At 39.7% G+C, this 22344-nt stretch overlaps 1 protein-coding gene across 8 annotated transcripts in view; it reads left to right on the forward strand.

Annotated features, from left to right (window-relative positions):
* The window catches only part of LOC126482327 (uncharacterized), a 463601-nt gene that overhangs the window by 234084 nt on the left and 207173 nt on the right, over positions 1-22344 (forward strand). For 2 of the 8 annotated variants that reach the window (XM_050106380.1, XM_050106387.1), the window contains exon 7: positions 4193-4298. The exons of 4 other annotated variants lie outside the window; for them this stretch is intronic. In XM_050106380.1, the coding sequence (XP_049962337.1) occupies positions 4193-4298 (106 nt within the window). Of the gene's footprint in view, positions 1-4192; positions 4299-18073; positions 20610-22344 lie in introns of all 8 variants that reach the window. 2 more of the 8 variants (XR_007587631.1, XM_050106385.1) reach the window with 2 other exon arrangements.

The following is a 22344-nucleotide window of genomic DNA, read 5'->3' on the forward strand; positions in this document are numbered from 1 at the left end:
ACTTAATTACCCCTTCCAGATTGACACCACTGTCGCAGGAACTGCAAGTCATTCTAAACGGGCTGCACCCCCAGATGCACAAGAAATTGCACCATTACCACAGCATGTTGAACTTGTTCTGTCCAATGCTGCAGCCATGCAAAAGCCCATGACTAAGGCACTCCACAGTCCCAACTCAAAAGGGAAGACCCCTGTTAACTGGACGGACACAGTGGAGCAGAACTCCACAGGCTCAGGACAGAATCTCACAGAAGGAACACAGCTGGTGCACCCGGACACTGTGCGGTCTTAGTGGTGGATGCCAGCCAGACCAACGTCAGCACGGCATTACAACAGCACCTTGATGGGACCTGGCACATGCTCGGATTTTTCTCTAAGAAGCTATCTGAATCGCAATGTGCTTGGAGCGCTTATGGCTGAGAGTTGCTTCCGGTATATGGGGCAGTAAAATACTTCCACCCATCAGTAGTAGCCTGACAATTCGGCATTTTCACTGCTCACAAACTGATTACTCAAGCGTTTCACAACAGTCACCTTGCTCACTGTGTCATCTCCAGCAATTAGAGTACAGGTTGCAATTTACTACTGACATCCATCATATTTTGGGGATAGACAACATAGTTGCTGATTGTTTGACCTGAGCATATGCCATTATATCATCCTTGTGAAAACTTTGAGGACGTTGGCAAAGTACAGGAGAATGATGAAGAACTGCACAGTTTGTGTCACGCCACCTCCAGCAGCTTGCAACAGGGGCTGGTGCCTGTCTGCAGCTCTACATGGAAAATTTGGTGTGACATCTCAACCGGTGCGCACTGACTGTTCCTTCCAGAGAAATTCCGGTGCAGTGCCCTCAACTGTGTGCACATGCTGTAATACCCTGGCACCAACAGCATTTTGATCCTCATTGCTGTGCGTTTTGTCTGGCGCATGCTTTGGAAGGACTGCTGTGAATGGGAATGCTCTCGTATGCCATGTCAGCTTGCCAAAGTTTGGAGGCACACCCACGCACCCATGGGCACCTTCCCCAATGAAACAAGTCAATTTGCGCACGTCCATGTGGACCTCATTGGCCTGCTCTCTCCTTCTCTTAAGGCAAGTGTTATCTTATAAGTATAGTGGACTGCTTCACTCACTGGCTGCGGCAACACCCATCAAGGACTTCACTGCCAAGACCATTGCCACCACATTCATTGACAACTGGGTGGCATGCTTTGGATGTCCCAGTAATGTGACAACTGACCACAGCTGCCAATTTCACTGTGCATTGTTCATGCATGTCGCCAGACAGTGTGTCATCCTATTACACAGGACAACACACTACCATCTGGCATCAAATGGCACAGATGAACGGCTCCACAGGACTCTGGAAGCTGCCCTAACTTTCCATGACACCTCATGGACTGAGGCACTCCCACTGGTGCTGCTCGGCCTGCAAATAATGCCAAAGGAGGAGATCAATGTGGCACCTGCCGATCTCGTTTATGGACAGCCTCTGACAAGCCTGGGTGATTTTGTAGAAGTATCACCCCTACATGGAGCCATGGCACCCACTCTGGTAAAATGCCTGTGCACTCAAATGGCTGGCCTCCGAGAGCACAAGCCGATGCAGCACGGCACAGGGAAGGTATTTGTGCACACCGACCTGCAGCGCTGCATGCGGGTTATGTTGCGTACCAACGCAGTACAGTCACCCCTCTAGCTGCCCTCCTCTGGACCACACCATGTGATCAACCAACAGAAAAAATGCAGGACATTGAGTGCCACATGAAGCAGTCTACAGTCTCAACCAACCACGTCAAGCCAGCTTACAACTTGCCTGCTCCAGCAGCCACACACTTTTTAGACCCGGAGGAAGATCTGACAGCAGACGACACTATTTCCACCAGCAGTCAGACAGATCCTGCTTCTGTAGCCACTGGTGATGCACAGCAGCAGCCTGCTGTCATTGCGGCACAACATACACCTCCCACCACACCACCCAGGGAGCCAGTGCTGCCGCCTGGACCACACCCAACATAGGTGGACTGGTCACCCCCACCACAGCCACCAGCGGACTATATCACATGCACCAGCCACCGCCTCTGATTCAAATGTTTGTGCTGTAGAGACCCCGTCTCCAGCTGAACACACCTTCAGCCGGTAGCTCCAGTTGAGCTCCAGACTATGCCTCCCCTGTCTGTCACAGCTCCTGAACCTTTGTTTGCACCCCTGTGCTTCCGCTGCATTGGATGTTGAGGCCAGAGTGGTATTTGTGCCAGCTACTGTATTTGCGTTGTCATTGAGCTCCGAACATCACCCACACTGCCACCGGACTTGTCCTTAGCAGCTCTAGGACCTTCATTCAAGTCGTGAAGACACCATACTCATGTATACTCTCTGGGCCTCCATTGTCTTGAACGTTGAGGCTGGATCAAGAAATGCACTGTGCTCCTGCAACTGAGTCAGTTGATGAACTTGCGGAACATGCAAGTGTGAACACTTGGACTTGTCATTCTTGGTGTCACTCTGAACAATTTAAAAAGTGAAATTTGTTCTACTGAAGTGCATTAACTGTAGCATTAGTGAACACTCTGGATCATTATTAAGATATCAGTGCACTGGCCTTTGAGACATCTTCCCAGCTGACTTGCAGCCACGTGCGTACACTGCACTTTGCTACGGAAGGTTCCTAGCCAGTGCATGCTGCCAGCATCACTAGCTGACCGTGCGAGGACACGCTCAACAACACCAGTCTGGCGTGCTGACGTTATGGCCATCACCCTTTAACTGCTGAGCGACCGACCGCAGTCACCATGCAGTGTGCGAACTTAAACAAATGAGTGCCACAGATTGATCGCCATATTTTTTTGTGGCTATGGAGCTCTGACCTCCGGGAGAAGAGCAGAGCTGCAGCACAGCTGACACAACCAAATGGTGCCAGGCATTCGCACAGCCCAAGCATGCAGCTTTCCTGTTACACCAAATTTTGGCAATGGTGCATCATTCACATGCCTAGGTGGGACAAAGCAGGCAGGCAGTGTTAGCTGGTCAAAGCGATGCAACACACATCTCTGACCTTTCTCACCATCTCTGATCTTTCTCACCATAAACCACGAGGGACAAGTTAATGTGATTCCCCACAAACATGTATGTGAAATCTTGCACATTTGCACATTTCACAAAATGCATCCATTCATTTTGCAGAACTTTTTCTCCCACCCATGAAAGTCATGATGATCCACAGGTCACACCAAAATCTGAACTTTTGGAGATGCAGACTTTGTCTTGCATGGTCTACATTGTCGTGCCATGGCTCATCACCAGGGTGTATACCCTCCAGGATCGGTGATTGAACCACATTGCCAGTGCAATGAATCTGTATGTATGGACATTAATGATAAACGTTGTATATACTATCTTGTAAGGTACGGAAAAATAAATGTGTGTCACCAACAAAAACGACTCTCAACATTTCCTGTCACCAAGCCTCTCCCTTGAGCATAGTGCTTGGATGCGGCAATAGAACCGGTTCACTGCATGTTTATGACTGTAAGCAGTGACAACCATGTCCACACTTCAATATATATTTGAATAGAGCTTTTTAATAGTGTTAACAATAATGCTGTCTTTGCACAAAAGGCATCTTTTGAAGATTTGTTGTTGTGTTTTGGGTTCATAATAGCACAAATTGTTCAAAAATGGCTCTGAGCACAATTAGACTTAATATCTGAGGTCATCAGTCCCCTAGAACTTAGAACTACTTAAACATAACTAACCTAAGGACATCACACACATCCATGCCCGAGGCAGGATTCGAACCTGCGACCATAGCAGTCACGCTGATCCCGACTGCAGCGCGTAGAACCTCTCGGCCACCGCGGCTGGCAATAACACAAATTGTCATAATTATTTTGAAAATTAGTGACTTCTGTCTTTGTAGTATCTCAAAAGTGTTAACATATTTGTTTGTTGTGGAGTGAACTGATAATTCCAAAAATTTCGTGTAGTTTTTTTCTACTTTTAATTGTGTTAATCAGCACTACTTTCAGATTCACCTCCTGAAAGTAATCATTTGCCAGACATTCTGTCTCCTTGTAGTTGTAAAATTTTCTCAGTTGACTTCTCCTTTTCATACAACTTAATTCTTTGTGTATATGTGTGTTAAAACTAAATCCACAGATTTTCATCTGATGGTGTGGTGTTATTTCAGAACCAGTATATCTGTGATATACAGGTGTGGGACAGACCATGGCTGCCTCAACGTGAAGTTACACAAGCAAATTGCACTGCAATAGATTCAAGGCGGAAAAAGAGAGGTGAGTGAAGTGTTCTGAAGAACGAAATGTGAAACTTTTTTAGGCATTTATGTTATCTAGTAGCAGTGAGTATAAGAGGATTGTTCTTTGCCTCACAATGTTCTCCACATTTACTGAAGTGTAAGATGGTCTTGAATATGAGGTGACCCCTCTCCTCACCCCCCCCCCCCCCCTCTTTCTCCTCCCCTCCCATCCCCTTCTTAAGAGGCCCGTGGAGAAAATTTATTTTATTTTTTACTTATTCTGACTAATCAAAATTACAAACTGTTTTACTGACGTTAAGTATCTGCCAAAAAGTTAACATATACCTATTCTAAACTTGTGCCATGTATTGCCTATATTTTGAAAATACTACGAGAAATAAAATAAACAAAAAAGATTGGTTTACATTAATTTTCAGGCTGTTTTGTTTTCTACTCTTTTTTGCTTACTAACCCTGTAGTCCATGGTACCATCATCATCATCACCATCGTCATGAGCCTAATAGCACAGCTGTGAAATATATATTTTCGTTCTCACAAATATTTGGCTGCTTCTTCCAAATATGTTGCTATTTCTGTGGTTGTCGTTACAGTGGGACCTGAGAGTACAGCTGTTTCTTTTATGAATACATATCAGATTTCACTTCTATACTGACATGAGAATATTACAATGTCTCTTCCATCCAAACATATCAACAGCCTGCTGCTCTCTCATTGGCTGTGTAGAACCAGCTGACACACTCTCTTTCATTCCCATCATATGTCACGGTGAGCAACAACAACATTGTAGCAAGAAGCGCGTAAGTACACCAGTGGCCCCTATCTAGACTTTCACCATACTCTGCAGAAATGGATACTGTTGTTGAGCATTTGTCCAATTTTAAAGTCAGTTTAATTCAGACTACAAGTAGATTCTGTCAAACTGCAGTTTAAATGTGGTAGATGTTCATAAAAAGCCAAAGCAGGTTGTATAGATTCTCATGGTTGGCAACATGAGGAAATTTGCTGCTCCCTCATCAGTCACCTCACGACAATCATCAAAGCTCACAGCTGAGCTGGTGTCACTGTTCCCCTTCCAATCCTTCTGTAGTGCTCTGCTTGAGCAACTGTGAAAAAAGACTGCAATATCTTCTAGAGAACAGGTCATGTGTAACAACACCAAATAATATATGAAAGAAAGATTGCAATTACAATTCTGTCCCATTCCAAAACTTCTGCTCATCCCACAATCTATTGTGACATCTGTTGTTACTATCCCCATTACGGGTTGTGCCACTGTAATTTATTCTAGCGATAACAATTACAGGCAGTTTAATATGATTGAATTCCTTTGTTAGATATTTCATTTTCAATTAATTTTTCTTCTTGTTCCAACTGAATGTCACAATCATCTTCTAAGGGTGATTAAAAGCTGGTAACACTTTTACCCTGTATTCTAATACGCAAACAGTGACCAAATATCTAATTTGTAACCTACTTAGTAAATCATTACAGTCTCCCATAACCAAATCAAATACTGGTCTGGTTTCTGAATCAATTAATGTTTTTTGAAGGACAACATTTCTGTTTTTGAATGTAACCTTTACTTAAAAATCAGCAGTAATGTTTGTATACCTTGTCCAAACATGTTTGGCAATGTTTATTGCAAACCTGTTCAAATACAATACAAGTTTGTATGATGACAGAGTTTAATGCTATTTCCTTCTGTGTTTCACAAAATCATCAAATTTTAATCCAAGCAATAGGCTGTTGCAGTGGCCAGTCATAGGTTCTTGCATATCTCTTGCACTAGTGTCATGTGAGTCAGCGTCACATAATCACTCGAGCAATGTCGATACTGTATCAAGTGCTTCAACATATTGGGAAAACTTAAGCCTTTTGCAACGCAAATATAATTTGCCGAGCCTTGCCCTCCCATTATCAAACGTTATCAGAGCACCTTTGTAAATGCTTTTGTCATTTGATCATGCCTATTTTAGTTAATGGTGTGCAGTACCATACATTTGTTGGTAACACGGGCAATGAAAAGATAGTAAAGTTTTGAAGTGCCATTAAATTTGATATTTTAGCTATTGTATAAGTAACAGGTGCAGCTGACCTTAAAAAATAGGTGCAGCTGTGGAAATGTTTACAGTAATCAGGTGTGAAGTAATGGTAACAGATGTCATTCCAAGGACAACAAAGCCAAGTACTGTGGCATAGCTTGGTAACCCTGCACTGAGCGAGACGAACAAGTTTTGTGCTCCAGTAAAAAAGTTATTTAGATTATAATAACAGTTAGTTTGGTACAGATTGCTCAGTAAATGTGAGTACATGTAGAAATATATTTTTTTAATCTTATTATTAAATATTTCATTTTCTTCACTTATTATCACAAAAACCACGAACAGACAGTAAAGTCAGGTTATTGTAAAACTTTTATTTTTTCTTCCCCACAGTAGATGTAGAGAATCTCATACATGCACTAACAGTTTGTCTATATACAGTTGTGTATAGGCTAAATGTTTGTAAATGAATTTTCTTGTTTGACTTATTCTTATTAAAGTATTATTTTCACTGTAAGTGGAAGGTGCCTGACTTGCTGTAGAATTTTTAGTTTTGGGATTTGGTGTGATGGGTGCTGTAGTTTTTTTTTCCCCACTGGGATGACTGTAGTGCCATGGGACAACAATCAATTGACAACCAATGTACAGTATGTTGTCTACATAATTCAGACACACTATCCAGTGAAATACATAAGACAACTGTCCATGTGAAATATGTTTACCTACTCACAAAGAGCTCTTCTTATGGGGCAGCCGCAACTGTAGAAGTCCATTTTAAAAAGTGAAGAAACCACTGGACAGTTGCATCATCCACAATCCTTTATTACGTACACAGTGTTTTCAGAACACTTAAAAGTTCCATTATCTTGTGTAAAAAATAGAATCACTTAATCATCTGAGGTCATCCTCATCCCAAAATCATCATGAAACCAAAGGTTCCGTGTGAAAAGAGTAAAAGGTAACTTTAAGAGTTCCACAACTGGTCATTTACCCAATAAAAGAGAGTGAATTAAGCCACTGACCTGCAGTTTCTCATTTTTCAAATTTACCTACCCAATAGTCTAATAGATATATGTACAAAATGTCATTGTAAAACATTTTTCTTACAAATAAATTAAAATATAAACCTATATGTACCAAGAAGTATATTGCTTCTTTCTGCCATTTTCTCTTTGGATGTATTTAATTTCACGTGGATGCAAGACAGCACTTTCAGCATTGCAAAGAGAATCAGCAAGATCTGACAATATTATGAGAGATGTTCCATAGACAATGCACACTAATTTCTTGTTTACTTATAGGTTTATTTTTTATTTTCTGTTTATTTGTTTTTTAATTATCTCTTCACAGTCCTTCAAAATGATCTCCCTGTTTCTCTATGACTGAATCTCAAAATCTCAGAAGCTTTATTATTTCATCCACAATGCCACTTCTGTTCACCTGTTGAATAGCTCAGGTAATGGTGACAGAAAGTGCTTCCAGTGAAAGATAATTAAGTCGGTGCATACGTTTTTTCAACTGTGGGAACATTGAAGTCTGGTGGACTTGTATTCAGGTTTTGGGGAAGATGTGATGACACTTCCAATCCATATTCAAGCAGTTTTTAGTCTGCAACATTGCCGATATGTGGGTAAGCATTGTCATGGAGAATGAGGGCTCAGCCTTGAGCAACTGAGGTTGGGTTTTGTGCATTTTTCTGTGCACATTTTGTATGAAGTTACAATAACACACTGCTGTCAGACTTGTTCCACATGGGACTCTATTTGTTATGATGATTCCTTGGTGATAGTAACCAAAAATCATCATTTGCTTGAGCGTGTTGAAATTTTTTTGGACATGGAGAATTAAGCCCTCCACTCATTGGACTGTGATTTCAACACTGGTTAAAGTCTCTAACTCATGTTTCATCTATAGTGACAATTCAACACAAGAATTCTTGACCTTCATGGTCAAATCGTTGTTTGAGCAAGATTGCAATATCCAGGCATTTCTGCTTCTCTTCAGCAGTCAACCAGCATGGAACTTATCCTGTAGAAATTCTTCTCTACTTGAAATAATTTGTCAGAATATAGAATACTGATGTTGGGGGGATTCCCACGGCTTCAGAAAGTTCCTCACAAACCATACAACATTAACAAACACATTTTATTTCTTTCAAATTTCACTTATTAACTATAGTGATCAGATTTTTCTCTATGAAACATTATTAGTGCTGGTGTTCCGGCCAGCACCCACAGCTACACTGGCAAAGTTGATTGCTGTATTGTGACACAAAAAAAGTTCACCTTTACGTGAAATTGTGATGGTTCACAATTAATTAGCCCACTGAAGGTTATTTACTCTTCAGTAGTTAATTTAAGTGAGTCCATTACATGATTTATTTAATTTTAATAATAAATCACTCATATGAGAATTACCTTCCACAGTACTTGTTCACAACACAGTTCAATTACACTATTAATTAATTTAGGTTACAGAATCTTCTTGAAACCAATTAAACATTAGCGTTCAATTAAACACTGGCATTTGCTGGTGAATTTAATTTTTGCATATAGAGTGTACATAATTGTGACGTGAGTCAACAACGATAGCACATCTGACGTAGATGTTACTTGTTAGCTCTCAAATCATGAACTGTCAGTTTTTGGTGATGTCCAACAGCTTATGCATGGGTGTAAGAACAGATTGTTACTTTGTAAAGTACATAATGCTTTAAAATTTGACTAGGTTGGAATTTACTATTTTTGATGAACTATTAGAACTAAGGTGATTTATGCTTTTATAAAATGTTACTAGTCAGAAATCTATAAACTTACAGCAAACTACTGTCTTTATACAATTTGAGTCCCATTCTTTATATGTATAAGTGTGATTGCAAATTATAGCAAATTACATGAAATTATTAATTAATGAGTTAATCAGTGCTGTATATCATTTTGTATAGATAAGTTAAGGTAACAAAAGTATGTGGTCAAAGTGCAGAATTTAACAGTGCTTCTCATGAAAATATGCAATGAAAAAGGGGCTGCTCATGAACTTCAAAGTTCAGTTACTGTTGAAGATAATTAGCTTTAGGTAATTTAAAATCCACTACTGAAAAGTGGGAATGCTTAACTTATGATTGGTGTAGATCACTTTTCCAAACTATGTTGATTAGCTCATGAAGTTTTACATGTAGCAAAGTATATTGCAGTCAGTTATAAGTTTTAATTATGAGAGTTGTAATGACAACTAATTATACCAATTGAATCAGACCAGCAAAAATAATAATCTGAATAATAAATTCCATTGAAATCCAGTCTAAAGAAGAACTTCAGATTTTCATGCAGGTGTTACTCGCCAATAGTTAAATATATTGAAAATAAGATAATAATTAGAAATAATTGTTTATTTATGGGAGAAGGGAAACATAATAAACAGGAAAAATCCACTTGTTGTGTCACCTCCCAGCCCCAACCCCTTCTTCTCTCAAACACTTTCATCCATGTCAGTTTTCTCTACTAATTGTGATACACATTGTATACAAATCTTGCACTTGGTTGTCTCTGGCACCCCTCTTGGCTTGTCGCCCTAAATGGTTCCTACAAATTGTGATATGTGCTGTATGGAAATCTTATAGCTGTGGTGCCTCTGACACCCCACTCAGCTTGGTGCCCCAAATGGCATCTTGTCTCGCTTATGCCTTAAACTGGCTCTGAATCTGCCCTGTCTTTGTTGCAGCTGTCATAATTCTTGCTCTCTACTCTTCTCCCTAAATTCCCTTCATACACGTCTGGGTTTGCCACAATCCTGACAAACTACTTTTGATGAAGTGTTCCCCAGGTGTCCTTCTCTAATGCCTTCCTCCTCCTCCTCCTCCTCCTCCTCCTCCTCCTCTTCCTCCCTGTACTTCCTCCACCTCCTGTCTCCCATCTAAATCTCTACTCTCCCAATCTCTTGCTCTTACAGATTGGCTATCCCTGTGCATATCCACAAATTCCACAGCCTGGCTCTCCAGAACTACCTAGTCTAATTGAGCCAACATCTTGCAGGCCTGACAAAATACTGCTCTCTGACTATTCTCATGGCTTAGCCACTGTAAAATATGGCTTACTACTTGCTCCTTGGTGTACAGAGGTTTCAATGCCATCACTTTCCTTCTGACTTGCTGTACACAGTTTATTAATATTCACAGCCAGACTGATGATACCTCAACTGATCTTAAAGCATTTAAATCACCCAGTTCCATGGTCTGAGCTCTATTCTGAAACCTATCATAAAATACAAAAATTCAGCTATATGACCCACTGAATTCAATGATGAATGACAACACTGTTTCAAAAAATCCTGTGGTTCTGCAACTTTGTGAACAGAGTATCAATGATTGTTTACCCAGCCTCTCTATTATGAACACTCGAATTAACTTCACTACCGAAATTACTCATTTTTCTATTATGGATGTGAAACCATTCATTAATAGTGTCGCTATAGGTTTCTAAAAATTGTTTCTGATTCTTGTCGACATCCACTAGGTCACTCATTCTGTCGACATAGTGATCCAAGTGGGCCTGAAATCTTCATATTTGACTGAGAGTATCCTCACATTCCAACAGATCTAATATTTCTTTAAATGTGTCATGAATTAAGACAACAGTCAGATTTATCTCACTGGGCTCAGTAATCTGTTGAACAACCAACAAATAACTATTGTTGCATATTTGTTCCATAGCTCCTGGACAGTACCTTTAGGATCTACCTGTCTCCTCCATAATTCATACATTAGTTACCCTCTTCTCAGGAAAGTTTGATCCCTTACATTGCTATGCATACTCAAAAATGCCTCAAAGATAAAGTCCTCAGTTTCTTCAAAGATGATGAATTTTCTCAGCTGTACCCAGGCAAAAACAATTACATAGCAGTAAGAGTGGACAGTGAAAAAGGTCATAAGCAGAAATGTGTCCTACTTTGTAACATGAAAGAAATGTTCATAGTCTACTGTAAGCATATGGCAGTGAATTCGGGTTCCCAAAATTTTGTGAACTCAGGCCAAAGTGGTGTATTGCAGTTGATCCTGCTGGTACATACTCAGTTTATTTATGCGTGATACATTGAAATGCCAAACTGATGTTAGCTTCAACACCTATCAAGAAAGAGGACTACAAGAAACTAATCTAGAATACTGTGTCATGTTTGGAATCAAAAGACGGCATGGTGCAATACCATGAACAGTGTCCTGGAAAATCTGATTTGGAACCCTTTGTGATTTACTTTGGTGGTAAGGCACTACAGAATATCAGTTGCTGTATTATTAGTGCCTTCATCATGATGCCACTGCAGTTCATGCATTCATAATGAGTCTGATTAAATGTTTGAGAATAACAATAGGAGACATCAAGTGCGTTCACTACTTTAGTGATGGATATGCTGCCCAATACAAAAATTTTATCAATTTACGCCTGCATGAAGAGGACTTTGGTACCTCTGCTGACTGAAATTTCTTTGTAATCAGTTGTAGAAAATCTCCTTGTGATGGAACTGGAGGAGAAGTTAGAAAGGCAGCTCATGTTAGCTCACAGAGACCTTTGGATATCTCAATATTCATGCCTCTTAATAAGTTCTACAAATATTTCAGGCATCATCTTTTTTATGTTACGCATGAAGAAACTGAACAAATTTTGTTTGATCAGAAAAGAAAGTTTGCTAAAGGTCACACAATTTCTGGGACAAGAGAAAATCGCCAGTGCAAGCCCATTGGCCTAATCAAAAACAGTAAGCAGAGTTTCCAATAATGCTGTAGGATTCACAGTTAAAGCATTTCAAGCAGATGAAAAAATTCCAGCTGTTTCAACTACAACATTAGAATGTGGGCAATACATAGCTTGTATGTACAACAATTCTTGGTGGGTGAGAAGTGTGTGAAGTTTCATGACAACAAAACATCACTCGGTTAGCAATATGCGTGCACATGGTTGTGGTGCTCCGATGTTATTGAGTGATGATGTAACATTTGCTCAGGATCTACAATTCCCTATTATTGACTTGCTTGCCAGGTCATTTCTTCACATTTGCCAATACCTCTAGGTTGGACTTTGTGTCTCAAACTGCTGCACTTATTGCTGGAAGTCAAGAATACAATCCACTGTTCAGATTCTTTAAATAAATATGACACTTCTCATAAATAATGTATTGTATATTGCATTCTACTTTTACAATGACAATCCATAAGAAATGTTTGTTACTTGGAATGCCACAAATACGTCAGTAAGGACAATGTCAATAAACTGACAGTTCCAGATACCAGGATCAAATTGAATTTGATAGATATGTTTTGCTCTTGTTCCTGTGACTTTGCTGCAATTGTCATGGCCATTCTTCTTCCATAGCATGCACCATATCTGTAAGGCAGGACCCAACAACATGGAATAAACTGTCCAAAGCATAGTAACTGCAAAACGTAGCAACATTGCTGTCGTCATCCAGCTTGCAAATACGATGCATCTCTTAACTCCGGAATACATACACATAAAGAAAACAAACTTCCCACCACTATATTATACTACATTTATTACTTAAATAAAACTTTTATGGTGGGCATCACCATTCATCAGTTCAGCTGATCCCGTGCAATACATCACTTCACCAATTCATACGTTACACTTCATGGTCCTGCCCATTGCTTCAGCTGGCCGTCTAGTAAAGATACTTGCTGGATTCCTGAACAATGAAAATTTAAAATCATAAAAGCACTATCAATAACATCAGGAAGTCAAGATATTTACTTAGAATTTGGAAACAGTATCAGCAGTTTATTCAGTCTGAAGTGGAAAAGAATTATTCCTGTTGTACAGTTTGACATTCTAACTTTGTAGAGTTTCATTTGGTTTATTGCTGATTAATGCTTGAAGTTGATTTTTACATAACTAAATTTTTATTTTTATGGACACAGAAACAGCATTCACTGATTTTTACTTTCTGTTTGCTAACTAATGTCACATTTCAGCATATTGACCATGTGTGAAAGGTAATAACTTAGAAACATGTTTTCAGCCATAACTGGCCATGGCCCAAAAGTTGAACTATATACCTTCTGAAGCTCTTTCTAGGCACAGCAAGATAGAAAAGATAAAGAACATACCCTGACAAATGGGCCCTCCAAATCTATCCAAAATTTGGCAACTGAAAATTTTCTGTAAAATTTACAGGAGAATAGGTTTGAATAGATAAGGACAGAGGCTATTGTACAAAGACCTCAAGAAGACAACATGGCTGTGTATCATAATATCAATTCTTGGCTGAATCCATCCTGAAAATTACAATTTATGGCTGATCACAGATGTGCTCTCTAAGTTACGCAATTAATATTCTTCCACCTTTGCAGAATTACAGCTATCACCAAACTTATTTGAAAATCAAATCAGTAATATTTTCTTATCAGACACAAGTATGAGGAAATGGGGGCTTTCATAATAGTTATCCAAAGTTGGTACTTGGGCGTGCACATAGCAGTGCAAATTTGGGACCCCTATCTAAACTTTGTACATGTTTATCCAATACTTTGTTGAACCTGCTCAAAACCTTTCACTGGATTTTGAATGGCCAGGCAGCAATCATGTCAGGCTGCTCCACTTGACATAGAATGACCAAAAGCTATATAGCTAGAATAACTTTTTTTTTCTCTAAGCTTCAAATGGGTTCTGCAATTGTAATATTATCAAGCACACATCAATAAGAAAGTCTTTAAAACAGGTGCACTGTGCCACTACATTGTATCAACTGAAGACACAGTGGTTGTGTGCTCAACTGATACTATGGATTTGGCGCAGAGAGAGAGAGAGAGAGAGAGAGAGAGAGAGAGAGAGAGAGAGGGAGAGGGAGAGGGAGAGGGAGAGGGAGAGGGAGAGGGAGGGAGAGGGAGAGGGAGAGAGAGAGAGAGAGAGAGAGAGCATGCTTTATTTGAATCACAAACTGTTTGTGAGAAGTAAAACAAATAAGTTTTCTGCACACAGTGGTGATCAACACACATAATTTGAGTACAAGCTCCAAACACATCATGATTCTATTTTTGCCTGCCTTGTGATCATTAATTACAGGGAAGTAATTAGTTATACATAAATCTTCAGTGACATTGACACCAATCCTCCTGCCCCCTCAAACATGCAATATTACTGTCTAAGTATTCTATTCCAGTACACAGTACTCCCTGGTAAACAAATATTTACCATTAGACTGTGAAAAGTTTTTTGAGATGTCCAAATGCTATAGTTGTGATGAATGGTGAAAACTGTTCTGAAAGACTGATAGCTTCAGGTGTCCAGTCATCTCCCCATTCAGACCTGTGAGAGAGAACGTTGCTGTTGTAAAAACAAGTGCCTATTATTCAAGCAACTCTGCATACATTGTGCAGAGGATGGCACACAGTTTAGCATCGTTGCAGATTTGGGCACCAATATTGTGATGAAAGCAACTGCAATGTCCATCCAGAGTTGCTCAGTTTCACAGCTGCATCTGTTAGCAAGACTGTCTAACTGTGTAACCAATGATGTGGCATGTGCTTTCCTTAGACAGTTGTGATGATGTTTCCAAATCTTTCTGGTTAGTGACATTACTGTCAGCGATCAGTGTCATGCTTGTTCTCACTTTTTTCTCTTTGTTTGCTATTCAGATTTTGTTCAAACACTGTTGGTGATTCTGGGCTTCACATTTGACTACCTCTATGTTTGTCCTTTCAAACATGTGTATGATTAACATTATCTGCTTGGTCCTTCAGCCACTAGCCATTTATTAGAGAAACTGCCTTGTGGCACTCCCCCCATCGAAGTAGTGAATTATAGAAGTGACAATGAGGCTGTCTCTCATGGGCTAAATATCTCATCACAAAGTACCAATAATTTCTGAGTTTTGGCAGTGTAAAATAATGCAGAAGGAACAGATATAGTGGAGACAACTACAGAAGGAGCAGATGCAGGAGATGATCAAACATTGTGGAGCAGATCTGAAACTTGAGCAGTCTGCAGGTCGAACATCTGTCGGGCAACCTTCGCCCAGGTCAATGACCAGTCTTATGCATCCTGGAGAGTAGATGTGCATGGCCTAACCCATAAATTGAAATTTTAGTGTACAAATTGCAGCGTCTCATATGCAGATTCTTAAATTGGAGGTGTAGTTGTCACTTAAGCACAAGACCTCACCTTAAGCACGATCACAATTATTGCCAACTTGTTTGAGGTGTCAGAAGCAGCTCAAAATGCACTTTCCAATAGCTGGCACATAGTTCAACTCTCTGCCACATGCTGATATTTCCTGAGCTGCTACTCAAGATGTGCATCCTGTGCAAGGAAATGTTTCTTGCTTCCAAGCAGATATCAATGGACATAGTAAGAAAATGCTACCTAGTCAGGCATCTCAATGTAGACCACGGAGTGTTCCCCCTCTTTGGATTCACCCCCTATGATGCTTACTTAAGCCATTGTCCAGACTGTTGGATATGCCACAAGTGTCTCCAGTGGCTGCATCTTTTCGATACATATTATTCCTTTCACAAACAAAGTGACAGGGCAGGAAAACAGTACTGTGTGCTGATGCACCAGTGTTCACCAATAACTGTGGGCAGCAGAACATGACGAAGCATCAACGTTCATTTTAACTCCAGTCCTGGCAGAACCCGCACACGTGCCTAATAAATTCCTGATTGAGTTGTGCATCAGTGGTGTTTATATTTAATTCCACATGGATGCCAGGGCAGTAATTTGTCTGATTAATCAGGAAACCTAGCAGGATTTAGGATCCCCTGCACGGCAGTGGCAGATTTGTTTTACAAAATTGCCTATTGGCTTCTGAGAGATACCATGGTGACTTTTGTTACATTTTGAAATCAATGTTTTATCATGTTGACTTTTTATCAGTTTATAAATGCATTTTTTAAAAATCAGTGTTAAAAATTGTGTTATTCAGGCAAAGTTCTTGAAGTGTTATTTAAGCTGGGAAGAGCAGTAAAATTAAAGAACAAGAATGTAATTTATGTTGTGACTCACGTTACAAATTTGGGACATCCTATTCCTAAAGTGAATTTTAGGTCAAAAGTGTTCTCAAACTATTCAGAGTATGGATCTGGTTTTTATCACAGAAAATGCATATTAGGCTGGCTTTCAAATGACAGACTTACAGATTTCTAAAAGTATTTATACCTTGTGAAATAGTGTAATACACTGAAAAAGGCACATGACTCAGTGTTCCGTGACTCTTTTTACTTGCTGCTGCTTGTTAGAAAAAATCTTTTCCAGCAAGCACAGAAATGAAAATATGATGTTATGTGCCAAATAAGAGAAACTTAACATTAACATTCTACTTTTCAAACACCATGAAAAATTATAGGAGCATGACATCTGGGAAAATGAACTGTAAATTCAATTAAAAGTCAGAGAACTGAAAATATCCTCCTGCATTGACAACATCAAGTAGATTAATTTTCTTTGTAATTTTATCAATTTTACAGGCCATTGCCAATCATGACCAGCATGCTCCATTGCACTGGTTAGGTAAGAATTTCCAAAAGCTGCACATACTTCTCCAGCAGTGAATTTACTATCATATTCTAGTCTCCAATTCTCACACTTTCTATAGTTTCTTCAGTATGTTGGTTGTAGCAGTGAAATTCTTTGGAAACAGCAGATATGTTTGTAGTAATCCTTTCTTGTAGTGAAGCAGTGAATGCTTTTCATGTTTGATACTGATGGTGCTGAAAATTTGAGCCAGATTACATTTCACATTGATTCCTTGAATTTCAACAGACACATGAAAAAGATGCATAGTTGGGGTACATGCAAAAGCGAAAGTTGGTGCATCACCTACTATGAATTTTCGCCTTTTTTTACTGCATTCCACAATAGCCATTCTGCAACTGCACCAATTCCACCTATGGCTCCTTTACCATAGGATGTAGCAAATAAGTTCCAATAGATTTCCACATTATGAAATGACTGAAACTGAGGCACAGCAGCAGTAACATATTTGCTTTTAAGTTGTGAGGCAGGTCCATCTGACCAGATTGAAACTACCTTAACATTTTCAGGTATAGTTGACAGTGCCTTGCTAATGTATGCAATTGCACTACTTGAGCCATGGCTTTATCCAGTGCACCGTGTGACTTACACGATGACAAACCTGTGTTGCTATGCTGCTGATTTTGTAACTTATGTTGCCTATGTTTTCTAACTCTTGCCCTAGTTTTAGCTCTTCTTTCTTCTAATAACAGCCATTGCCTATGTTGATTCTGCTGTAGAACCTTTTGTTTCTGCTTCTGCTAGCTTTTTCTAGATTCTTCCAGGTGCTTCCTCTTAATTTCTTCATATTTTTCTTCACTCTTTGACTTTTCCCTCCTCCTACTCTGTCTTTCTGCTGTTGCTAAAGGCATCCTCTTCTTCTAACCTTACAATAGTACAACTGTAGCTCAGATTACATGACTCACGTTACACATTTAGTTTTCTGTTTTTACAATATTAGTGGAAATTGGGAAAATTTTAGTAGTGATTTTAGTTACACATTCACACTAAGAAGTAAATTACTGATCAAGATAAAGTTATTTCTAATATCTTTCTTGGTATAAAAACTTAATTAGATGAAAGTGACTCATGTTACTTGAAAATTCGTGCTGTTGTACTATATTATTTATCCTAACTTATAATTTACCTACTTCAGTTTTATACTCTTTATGCAATACATTAGGGTATGTAATGGTAATATAAATAATGATATGCTAATTCTTACCTGCCAGTTAGTCGAAATGAAGATCCAAAATCTCCAATAATTCACACTCTCATCATATGAAAAACATATGGCATTATAAAAATGGCTACAAATAATGGAGGGAAAGCAATAATGGGCCACAAACCATTGTTGCCATACACTAAAAAGTCCAGACTTTTCAAAAAATATATAGAAGGTACGAAACTTTAAACATTTAAATATTGTAAGTGTGACCTACATTACATGGAATATCCCTTCTGTCTCTGGGTCTTTGGTTGACATATGTTTGATGATTTTTCTGATGTTTTGCCAGCACAAGTGGCTGGCACTGCCAAAGTTTCACCATGCTTAGCTGATGGTGGACTGGAGTCGAGCTCACAGCTGCAGCTTATATACAGGGGGTCTCACCTAACTCTGCCACCTCAAATATCTCTGGAGCAACAATAGTTATTCAAAAATGGTTTTCAGCAGCAAGGGCTTAGGAAACCAAATACTGTGCGGAATTTTAAAACGTAAACAAATACTATTTTCAACACAAATTGTGGATTTTTAAATGGACACATCCTGTTATTTCATATGCAATCAATCGCATGAAAAATCACAAAAATAATGGCATTGGTTGCACCATAATACGTCAATTACATCCCGAGAAAAGCAAAGATGACGCTTGAAATAAATGAAGTGCACAGATAGCGCACATCCTGAGACTCAAGCATGCACCTCATGCTGCCTGTGCCAGGGGCTCACACAATGGGAAGGTGTGAACAATCCACAAAACCAAGCAAGTGACATGCCCAATGCAAAGTTACGTTTTTCATATTGTAAATGTATTTATATTCTAGCAAAATGACAACTAGAGCTACACTTTAATTCACTTTGCTAAACACATTTACTAGTGCCCTGTCACACACAGGAACTGTATTGTTGTGTATTACATCCTGTCACCCACAGGAACTGTATTGTTGTGTATTACATCCAGCTTAGAAGATAAACCCACATCTTGACCAAGGAAACTGTGTCACGTCAACATATATTAGTAGTGCCCTCTGTTTGTATCAATATACGTTTGCAGGCGGGTAATGAGAGAGTGTTGCACGGATTGTAGAGTTTCTACAGATATTGCCAGTACATGCCTCAGTAATACAATGTTGCATATCCTCTACTGTCTTTGGGGGTTCTCGATACACTCTGTCTCTTACTGCACCCCAGAGAAAGAAGTCTAATGATGTCAAGTCGGGGGACCGCCTACACAGTACCTACTTGGATGATCCACCTAATTGGATATGTCGCCTCTAGAGCGTCTCTGGCAACTTTTGCATTGTGTGCAGAACATCCATCTTGTTGGAACCACAATGATAGACAAGTTTCCAATCCTAGATCGTCAATGAGGAGTGCTAGTGTGTGTTGAAGAAATGATGCATATAACTGTCTATTCAATGTTCCACGGTAAAACTAGGGACCTACAATACAGTTAGCAATGATCCACACCAAAAATTGACACTCCACTGTCATTGATGAGCAACTTGCTGAATCCAGTGGGGATTTTGCATGGACCAGAAGTGCATGTTCCGCAGATTCACATTAACATGATTTGTAAATGAAGCCTCATCCATAAACAATGTATTGCTTAGGAATACTGGAGTGCCTTGAAAATGCTGAAGTGAAAAATGACAGAATGCAAAGTGGGATTCAAAGTCATTCCTGTACAGTCCTTGGTGCAGTGAGATATGGAATGGACGAAACTGATGCTGATGCAAGGTTCTGCACACACTACTGTGGCTTATTCCTACACCTCGAGCAATTTCTCATACACCCACCTGAGGATTGTGCACTACACCAGCCAGAACAGCAAATCCAGTCACTGGCACTGTATGTCAACGTTTTGTGGGAACCCAGCTTCCTGTATACCTGAGTGTCTTGCAGATGTTGCCAATGGTTCAACACAATGGACACTGATGGTCTGAGTAGCATTCAGCATACAGTGTCACAGCTGCAGTTGCATTTCTGTGACATTAGTCATAAATTAAAATAATATCTAGTTTTTCTTCATTACTGAATGCCTCCATATCGACTAGATGATGGCAAATGTAACAAGCGACAAGAAAACGCATAATACTACACCATACATTAACACTCCACTGACATATTACATCAATCACATCACGAATAGTGGCAGCTTGAGTCTCAGGACGTGCGCTAGCTGTGCGTTTCATTTATTTCAAGCGTTAACTTCGCTTCAGAATTTTTCAGGGTGTAACTGATGTATTGCGATACAACCAACACCATTATGTTTGTAATTTTTCATGCTATTGATAGCATACAAAATAATAGGGGGTGTCCATGTAAAAATACACAAGTTTGTGTTAAAAATAGTATTTCTTTACGTTTTAAAATTTCACGTAGTATTTGGTTTCCTAAGCCCCTGCCATACATTCATGCTGGTGGAAACCATTTTTGAATATCTGTTGTTGTTCCAGAGATATTTGAGGTGGCAGAGTTAGGTGAGACACTCAGTATATGGCACACCAGTGTCCAGGAGCTTTTCTGTGGTGATTACTGCAGAGGTTCTCCCCTTGCTACCTGCAACGATCATTTGCTGCAACATGGGAATTCAGCATCTGTTTAACTTGAGGCTTTCTTCTTGCTTGTTGAAACTGTGGTCATGTTTGTGTATTTCTACATCTTCCCTGAATAAGCAGGTGTGACAACTCTTTTCTACTCCAAGAACTTCCATGTTCACAAATTTTACTATGTGGTTGGTCTTCCACAGAGTGTGCTCTACCATGACTGATTTTTCATCCCAGCCCAACCAGCAATGCCACTCATGTTCAGTGATTCTAGTGTTGACTTATCATCAGTCTTTCTAACATAGAGTTTTCCACCTTTACATGGTATGGAGTATATTCCTGACATTGCAAGTGGGTTTCTTTTCTCCTTTGCTGATCTAAGACACTCTTTGATCTTCTTGGATAAGGAAAAATGTGACCATCATAATGAAAACTGAAGATTACAAGCGGAAGAACCAGTACCTATTAGATCCAATGTGCACCAAAAACTATATGCAGATCCGATGTAGCGGATCTGCACTTAGTACTAGATAAGAATCAGTTAATCAAGGCCTCTCAGCAGACATAAAGAGGACCCTCCAGGACACAGAAGCCCTACCACCTCAGCTGTATGGATTACCAAAGAGCCATAAGAATAATGTTCCATTAAGACTAACACCTCAGCTGTATGGATTATCAAAGATCCGTAAGAATAATGTTCCATTAAGAATGACTGTTAGTGCTTCTGGTTCACCAATGTAAAAAACTTGCAAAACACTTGGCCTCTTTACTCCAGCTGCATGTTTGAGAGACTGATACATACATAATGGACTTGGGACATTTCATTGAGAAGCTGAAGGAACTAGAACTTGCAAGAAATGACATCCTGGTCAGCTCTGATTTGTTTGCTTACCAAAGTGGCACTCCATGGTTCTGTGGAGTAATTGGTTCCATTTTCCAGCAAAACAACACCAAGCTCTTTCAAACATGTATCACCATGTCATTGCTACCAGCTGTGGCAGCAGTTGATGACTGAACCAGCACAGGTCTGGCAACTCACGGAATTTGAGTCACTTCCTCCGATGCTACAATCACTGACAGTCTCAGTGCCTCAGCAGCAACTACAGCCTCAACTGAACTAGACAGAAAATGAATAAGATGCCAAAGGGATAGAAACTTTGGAAATTGAGATGCTGTTGGAGTCACTGCCAGGGAACAATGCTCCCCACTGCCCCAGTAGCCAAAACATAGGTCTTGTCACTTCCAAGCCCATTAAAGTGGAGAATAATTTAGTATCTTCATCGCATTTGGACACTGATATACAGATGGATGTACCAGCATTGGCTCTCCAGAGATATGTGATGTCATGGCCACACACGGGTCTGTTAACAAGACTTTCGGGTGGCTTAGACCACTAGAAAAGTGCGGGCTCATTCATCAGCCAGTTGTGTTGATGTATCCAAAGCTTTTTGGTTGCTGACATTACTATTTGCACACAGTAACAAGCTTATTCTCAGTTATTTCTCTTGGTTTGCTATTCAGATTTTGTTAGTATATTGTTAATGATTCTGAGCTTCATGATTGAATTCCTTGTGTTTTCTCTTTTATTTGTGTAAGATTGGCTGCCATCCACTCAGCTGTTTCAGCCACTTGCAGTTTTCCAGAGAAACTGTGGCACTCCCTGCCTGTGGGTACCACATTGGGAAACATAATGCACCCGTATCATTGTACCCCTTTTCTGTTCTTTTACTGT

This window comes from Schistocerca serialis, chromosome 5, assembly GCF_023864345.2.
Source record: "Schistocerca serialis cubense isolate TAMUIC-IGC-003099 chromosome 5, iqSchSeri2.2, whole genome shotgun sequence".
Lineage (NCBI taxonomy): Eukaryota > Metazoa > Arthropoda > Insecta > Orthoptera > Acrididae > Schistocerca > Schistocerca serialis.